Consider the following 8591-nt stretch of genomic DNA (forward strand, 5'->3'; position numbering starts at 1 on the left):
CCGGAAGTTACGGCGGAGCTAACGACAGCACATCGTTATGGCGCAAGTTCTTTGCAAAGTTTTAAAACACTGGAGTAACACAAATGGGACTATGTGAATTATGCTGCCCTTTTTGCGTAGAATTTCCAGAAATGTATTCTTGGCATTTTCTCAACAGATTTCTTGAGGAATTTACCTGAGATGCTTTTTAAACAGCATTAAAGGAGTTTCCACCGACGCTGGACACTTATTGGCTGCTTTTCAGAATATTTTGCTCCGAGTCGTCCGTTTAAAAAAATATTATTTTGTAAATAAAATGTTAGTTTTCTAATGTAAGAAATGTATATGTTGGCACGGTTATATTTTTGTCTACAACACCGATTTCACACATTTAATCACACACCTTCAGATCAAAAGCTTTTTAAGATCACATGAAACATTTCAGTCGGGTGTCCACAAACTTTTGACCGGTAGTGTATATAACTGAAATAATATATAATTTTATGATAACATTCTAAGTTTTCCATTGAATTATTTGATTCACAAGTAATGTTTTTTGTTTTGTATTTTACAAAATGTTCCACTCACCTTTGTTGAATTATGTGTTATATGTTTAATACAATATGAAACGTAATTAAAATATTTTCAGTTAAAGAAAAGGATTGAGTTTGAAGATTTATATTTTTAGTTACATCAAATAAAATTTATTTTTAATACTCAAGTAAAAACAGGTGTTCTTTAGCAAAAATTTCAGAGCAAAAGCAAAAAGCAAAGCAGTTTCAAAGTTAACACATAAATGAAGCTCCAGTCACAGAAGTAACTTTTAACAATGAACATAAATAAAAACAAAACTTCTCATCTTAAATGTAACTAAAATATTCGAAACATAATATGAAATTAAAATAACTCAGAAATTAAATATTTAAAACTCTTCGAACAGGCAGTTAACACTGAGGTCCTGTTTGTCTTTGCACTCATCGAGAAACATTTCCATGGCTGTATCTGTCGGCACGTACTGTGACAGTATGTACTGAATTTGATGCAGTATCTACTGGACGGCCTTTGAAACAGTACATACTAATCAGTATGTGTGTGTGTGTAATTTAACCTCACTTGTTAGTTTCCTAATGTCACTTTTTAAATTAAAACAAATAAGAATGTAGTTATAGAGTGCGGTTTTGAAGGTCTACATATTTTGGGGGGTAAAATGACTCCATTACATGGACTCAAAATTTGTTGCCAATTTTTTTCAGGGGAAAGTTGCTACTGCATTCTCAAAGAATAGCTAGACTAAGCCGGGTGACGTCACAGGCTAATTTGCATGCTTCTGAATCTTGAAAATGTGTTAAATTAAGATTTTCTGAAGACATAACACAATAGCTAAAAGAGCTACTTCTAAATAAATTGTTTCCACACATTTCTTTACTTGCATGTGAGGGCTAATTGCTTAAAAATGGACAAAATGTATTTATCATAAAACTTGCCTCCAGTGTTATCACTGTTTACAGGACTACCAGACAGATAAAATATAAAACTTTCTGGCTGTCTAACACGACATTAGGCTAGTTTGGTGTCACTATCCAAGGGGAGGCACAACTAAGCGATCACTGTATGGGTTTAGCTGCTAAAGTGCCATGAAGAGTATGTTAACTGTCCTTCTGCTCTGCTCATATCATGTTCATGTAACTTGGAGCTCATAGACAGTTACACACCTTGTTTTCCTGTTCAGCATGAGAACATGTTAGTGTTTCAGTTTCATCCACTTTACTGGTTAAAAAAAAAACTGCATATATCCACATTTCCCCTCACAAAACTGACTGTGAACTGGTGTTTGGCAGAATTGAGAGCTGTCAGCCAATAAGACACGAGTATTTTCCTGTAAACCCTGTCTGATTGGTCTTGCCTCCGTTCACTGGATACAAACTTACAACACTGTTGTCTTCTTTTACTGATGTTCAGTTACGTAGTGACAAACAGCTCCAAGTAAAGAATTATTCGGGGATAAAGAAAAAAATCTTCATGGCTACAGCCCCTAATGTCCAGTCCAGATTTCACCCCTGTGCACAAAGTGAGCTCCATAAACACATGGTTGGCAAAGTTGGGAATGGAACAATTCGAGTGTCCTGCACAGAACCCAACCCAACTCAACCCACTGAACACCTTTGGGATGAACTAGAATGCTGACTGCACCTCTGACCTCACTAATGCTCTTGTGGCTGAATGATCACAAATCCCCACCGCCACGCTCCAAAATCTAGTGGAAATCCTTCCCAGAAGAGTGGACGTTATTATAACAGCAAACGGAGACTAGATCTGGAAAGGGATGTTCAATAAGCACATATGGGTGTGATGGGCAGGTGTGCACAAACTTTGAGCCATAGTGTTTATAATGATTCACACAATCACATTGTAGCCACTTTAATAAAAAACATAATGTCACAAAAGGTAATCCTGTATACCTTGAACATTTAGCATCAGATGGTGCAAGATTGTATTTGCCTTAATTGCAGTACATAAGTTATATAATTTTCTTTGATGATGATTATTAAAGAATAAACAAGGATTAAAAGTTCTCTTAATGAAATAGGTGCCTGATTTATTAACATAAATGAAAGGTAAAATAAATACAGTACATTTTCCCCTTTAATAAAAACATATATAGCTTCAAGTATGGAATGTGTCATGGTGAAAGAAGAAGTGAAAGCTTGTGGTAACACAAGCACTGAGGAAATACTGCGGCATGCTGCTTCTTATTCTAGCACCAAATGACCAGGTGTAAGAAAACCCCCCCACAAATACACAATGAATTGTGAGCGCATAGTGCACCTTTAAAGTGAAAAACTACATTAACTTTACTTAGATTTATAAAGGCTAAAGACGATATGTAGTATATCCAGTCCTTGTCCAAACATTTACAGTACAATTACAGTAAAAATGAATCATTAGATCATGAAAATACTCAGTGTGAATTATACAGTGCCATTAAAATTTCTCATCGTAGCAAATGCATATGTCACGAGGGAGTCAAGCTTGAGGCAGAGATATTGGTTAAGAAATGGTATAACCCACTGTAGGGGTGGTCAAAACTAACTTATATGTGCTATTCTGACATGTTAAGTGTTTGTAATTAAAATATTCATTATCTCTAATTTTTATGAACCCCTAAACTCTGTACTTTTTAAATTGAGGAGTTCAAACCCTCCCTTTATATATATATAAGTCCCATATTTGCACCCTAGTTTCCACCACTAAAAATTGAAATAATCCATTCCTCCTCCAAATAAATATAGATCTTTTGCTAACTAAAATTCAACACTGTAATGTTCTGTTGTGTTGTTACGTGACATGTGATCTGTTGTTAAACCTCTGCTATCACATCACTCCCTCAGTCACACTGCTGAACTTTCTCCCTGACCTCCAGTCGAACACTCAGCCTTATTGGAAATTCAGTATCAGTTAGGGGAAAAGGGCACTTTTCCTCAGAGGGCTAAAAACAGCGCTGTCTTATCTACCATCCAGAGTCTTGTCACGAGCAATAACCACTTCATCAAACTTAATCATCAGTGTGGTTCCTTTATGCCAGTGCACTGTGACTTTGGCTGGGAATCCACTGTGGGTCAAAATGGCCTCCACGATGCCGCCTGTGAAGGCCGCGCAGTTCAGCGTGCTGTTCTCCTTCGGCACAGAGATGTACATGTTAATCAGCGGCTCTTTCTCAATGATGTAGTAGGTCTTGTCATCATCGTTGGCCTGCTCCAGTTTATCTGCTTCCTTCCCAAATAGGGCCTTCCATACATTTACCTAGATGGAGGAAAAAGGTCACAGAGGGGGTGGTAGAGAGAGAGAGAGAGACAGAGAGAGAGAGATACAAGCATGGAATGAAAATAAAAGCCAAATATGGTTCATGCAGGATAATCCGTGTATCATTCGTTCTTTTCATATTCAATTAAGTGTGAAGAATGTGAAGAAACAAGTAACTTCCAGAAAAAATTAAATGTTAAAATGAAACCTGACATTTCACTCATTTTCTAATTTCTTATTTTTAACTTGAGCATGAGATTGAAAGAATGGAAAACAATTTGTTTTTGTTTTTTTTCGCTTTGGATTTGTAAATGAATAATAAAACAAAACTTTTTTTTTTTTGGAGATTTTCTGATATTTGGTTCTTAATTGAATATGAAAAGAACGAATGACACACGGATTCAGGATGTTCTGTTGTCTTGTTTTCATGATCTCCCTGGGACAAGCTCAGTGACACTACAACAGCGACCCACAGCTATGGTTTGTGAAGTCCAGTGTCCAGTACAGGTTGATGATTGTCCTACTTTAACTAGGCATCTACCAATATGAACTCTTCTAACTAGTAAAACACAACAGGGCATAGTGTTACTGGAAAATAATCAATGATGGAGTGGTGTGCACGTGGCAAGACATCAAACTGAGTCACTGTTTCCACCCCAGTGTGTTCCATAATAACCTACTTTATACTGTAGTCACACTACACATATTTTGTAAAGAAGAAGAGCTGCCTGAAGCATGTTTTTGTGCTGATATGGAAAAAAAGTGGCTCATGTGAGATATGGACAGTGCAACAATAACAATTCTGTTGCAGCTTTAATGTAGCAGTTTATCTCTATAAAAAGACAACAGCCCAGTGACTGTTCTGTTTGATTTGGTCCCAAACTGGTTCTTTGTGATAGGAATGCCAAAATCTTATATCTCTGAAACCTCCTTATATTCACACAATACCAAGGCTAATTTCCCCACTGGTGCGCTACTTTTCAATTTGGTAGATCTTATTTGTTCCCTAAACTGCAACCTGTTTGGTCAAGGGATGAAAAAATGTGTTTGACATCAATATTTTTTTGGAAAGAGCAACACTAAACAAAAAAAGCAGCTGGATGTAGCACTTTTTAAAACCTGCCACATCTCATCGGATTTCATGTAAAATATCCACTGGTAGCTAGACCACAGTCTTTAAAGACAGATTTTCTGAAACAGTAACAATATTTTGAACTATGAAGTGTCTATGATAACAACAGTATCCATGTTGAATATCATTATATACACTATATAGTCAAAGGTTTGTGGACACCTGACCATCACACTCATATGTGCTGTTGAACATCCCATTACAGATTCAGTCCTCCTTTACTGCAATAATAACATCCACTCTTCTGGGAAGCCTTTCCCACTAGATTTTGGAGCGTAGCTGTGGGGATTTGTGCTCATTAAGCCACAAGAACATTAATGACAGTGAACATTAAGGTCGGGCACTGATGTTGATTGAGGAGGTCTGGGGTACAGTCGGTGTTCCAGTTCATCCCAAATATGTTCAATGGGACTGAGGTCAGGACTCTGTGCAGGACACATAAGTTCTTCTACTCCAACTTTGGCACATCATGTCTTCATGGAGCTCGCTTTGTACACAGGGACGTTGTCATGGTGGAACAGGTTTGGGCTTCTTAGTCCCTGTGAAGGGAAAATGTAACGCTACAGCAAGACATTCTACACAATTGTGTGCTTTCAGCTTTAGGGAAGGTCATAGGTCATGGCCATGATGGTCATGTGTCCACATACTTTTGGCCATATGTTGTATCATTTAACTGATTATCAGGACACACTTTACCAGATTTGGGAACGAAACTCATAAAATGACATTAGGCCTGAGCAGCCAGAGTTTATATGAAAACACACCTTGATAAACAGCAGGATATTCAGGACTTTGGTCTCCCTCTTGCCATTTTTCTCCCTCATCACAAGGACGTCCAGCAGGCTGGCCCCTACACCTTGGCCCATGTCAGCCAGCCGGCCCTGCAGCTCGGCCACGGAGTACACGCGGCTCTGGCAGTACTGCACCATCTCCGAGAAGAGCAGCGCAAACGCACTCACGCTCACCTCCGTCTTGGCTCGAGTGAGCGGCCGCTCCAGGATGGCGGACTTGCCTTTGGTGAAGCGACTCTCCATTTCTGAAAATAATCAAATGGAGACTGTTGGATTCTATGTGAGTTATGTCCAAAATCACATACCACCATTCTACATGCTGAAATACTATACACGCACCATCCACTTTATTAGGAACACCTGTGCACCTGCACATTCATGCAGTCATCTAATCAGCCAATCACATAGCAGCACAATGCATACAATCATCCTGATACAGGTCAAGAGCAGGTAACATTCACATCAAACATCCGAATGGGGGAAAGCGTGATCTCTGTGACTCTGATAGTGCCATGTTTGTTGGTACCAGATGGGCTGGTTTGAGTATTTCATAAACTGCTGATCTCCTGGGATTTACACACAAACACACACATAACAGTCTCTAGAGATTACACAAGCACGCAGAGATGCTTTTCTGCTCACCACCGTTATAAAGAGTGATTATTTGAGTTACTATATCCTTCCTAGCAGCTTGAACCAATCTGCCCATTTTCCTCTGACCTCTCATATCAACAAGTCGTTTCCACCCACAGAACTGACCCTGACTCAATGTTTTTTGTTTTTCGCACCATTCTGAGTAAACTTTAGAGACTGTTGCGTGTGAAAACCCCAGGAGATGATCCCAGCAGTTTCTGAAATCCTCAAACCAGCCCATCTGGCACAAGCAACCATGCCAAAGTCACAGAGATAACACTTTTTGTGAACATTACTTGAAGCGCTTGACCTGTATCTGCATGATCTTCTGCACTGTGCTGCTATCACATGATTGGCTGATTGGATAACTGCATAAAAGAAGTGACCAGTGAGTGAACACACACACGCTTTGTTTTTTTGTTGTTGTTGTTGGCACAGCACTGTTGTGTTTTTAGTACTGTGTACATTTACTGGACACTTTATTACATGCAACTACCTTGCTGATGTAATTATACAGGAACTGCAGCTCATCTTTTTCCATAAACAGGCTGTGACGTTGATCATCCTCTAGTCCAGTGGTTCTTAAACGGTGGGTCACAACTGACTAACCAACAATCACAGAACAGCTCGCAGAAGTGTTCTTCTTCTTCTTTCTTTTGTTAGGTACGTTATTTCCAAATGAAAGTATGAAACCTTCTCTGGATAAGCACCAGGATCAGTTTTCTCATTATTAGTATTTTTTTAGTACAGGAACTCATTTTGTGTGTGTGTTTTTTTTACTGCACTACTCATTTTGTAAAATATATTGAAAGTGTTATATCTAGTGATGAACCAATCTGACAATCCGTATTAGTATATTAGTATCAATACTAGTTCGAAATGCCGAATCAGTGTCAAATTAGATTAGATTGGTCAATGACATGAGACAGATTTGGTCTTAATCTTAATTTTGACATGGTATCTGGTATCCTGCAAATCAGACGCTTTCAGAGATTGACTCGCTAACTATGAGGACTTCAATATTGGGATTAGTATCAGGTATTGGATGATACTCAGAGCTCTGATATTGATATTGTACCAGAAATTGGTCAAGGCTGGTCATGACATAAAACCAGGTAAGGATCACTACTCTGGTCTATTATCAGGGTCAGCAGATATACTGTGCATACTAGTAAATAGTGTCTACAAAAGTGCATACTACTCTACTACTTCAAACCGACTTTATACTATGTAGTATGGTAGTATGGTAGTATGCATGCAGTATGACGTAGCCAGACTGTCAAAGAGGAAGTAATGAAAACCTTACAAGAAAACAGTGACATGTTGCTACCTAAAACATTAGTAAATTACATTTGACTGAATTACTGAATGGATGTTTTAACTGTCTGCTCGCTCTCTATGAGCGTCACTGCTACTAGCTTAGCTCCCATGGATACTCCTGGTTAACCACCGTGCCAAGTCATGTTACATTTCAACAGCTAATGCATAAATAACCAAAGAGGAAATGAATTATTATTTGACGTGTTTACACGAGAACGTGTCCTTTATATCTGACGCGTAAAGGGTTACAGTGCTTACCTGCTGTTTAGCGCCTAACGATGTGAAGCCAGAATTTCAACACTTCGTAAACCAGACCTAAGGGATAAAGACACATTTCAAAATAAAACCAGAGTGTACACACACACACACACACACACACTAAATAAATAAACAATAAATAAATAGTCTTTTTCAATTGCAGCAAGAGCTGTAGATTAAGTATGGTCGTGTATTAGTAAAGTTTAGTATGCTATGTTCTCATACTATTGGATAGTACAAAATTTTGACATACTACTTAGTATGGTAGTACATACTATTTGGTAGTGTTTATTATAATTTTTCAACATATTCCTTAGCACTGTAGTATATGGTGTTTTACCATACTACTTAGTACAGTGTAGTATGGTAGTACATACTACTTAATACAGTTTAGTATGGTAGTACACACTATTTGGTAGTGTTTATTATAATTTTACAGCATATTCTTTAGCACTGTAGTATATGGTATTTTAACATACTACTTAGTACAGTTTAGTATGGTAGTACATACTGTGTAGTACAGTTTAGTATGGTAGTACGTACTACTTAGTACAGTTTAGTAGGGTAGTACATACTATGTAGTACAGTTTAGTATGGTAGTACATTCTACTTAGTGCAGTTAAATATGTTAGTACATACTATTTGGTAGTGTTTATTATAATTTTTCAACATATTAT

General features: G+C 37.9%; 1 protein-coding gene across 2 annotated transcripts; it reads right to left on the bottom strand.

The window, feature by feature from the left end:
• Nucleotides 1-2381: 2381 nt before the first annotated feature.
• trappc5 (trafficking protein particle complex subunit 5) lies at nt 2382-8001 on the bottom strand. 2 transcript variants are annotated; one of them, XM_017457957.2, is made up of 3 exons: nt 7915-8001; nt 5677-5948; nt 2382-3780 (listed from the first exon to the last, which is right to left on the bottom strand). In XM_017457957.2, exons 2-3 carry the CDS (start codon nt 5944-5946, stop codon nt 3484-3486), a joined length of 567 nt encoding a protein of 188 aa, XP_017313446.1. In that variant the 5' UTR covers nt 5947-5948; nt 7915-8001; the 3' UTR covers nt 2382-3483. The 2 variants fall into 2 exon arrangements, with proteins under 2 accessions (XP_017313446.1, XP_047007361.1); XM_047151405.2 differs by lacking the exon at nt 7915-8001 and adding an exon at nt 6833-7059.
• Between the last annotated feature and the right edge of the window lie 590 nt (nt 8002-8591).

Source organism: Ictalurus punctatus, chromosome 26 (genome assembly GCF_001660625.3).
Source record: "Ictalurus punctatus breed USDA103 chromosome 26, Coco_2.0, whole genome shotgun sequence".
NCBI classification, from domain to species: Eukaryota; Metazoa; Chordata; class Actinopteri; order Siluriformes; family Ictaluridae; genus Ictalurus; species Ictalurus punctatus.

Coding starts and splice junctions, on each gene's coding strand:
- trappc5 (XM_017457957.2), bottom strand. CDS start 5,946: ATGGAGAGTCGCTTCACCAAAGGCAAGTCCGCCATCCTGGAGCGGCCG. Junction 3,781..5,676: donor ATATCCTGCTGTTTATCAAG/GTGTGTTTTCAT, acceptor TCCTCCATCTAG/GTAAATGTATGGAAGGCCCT.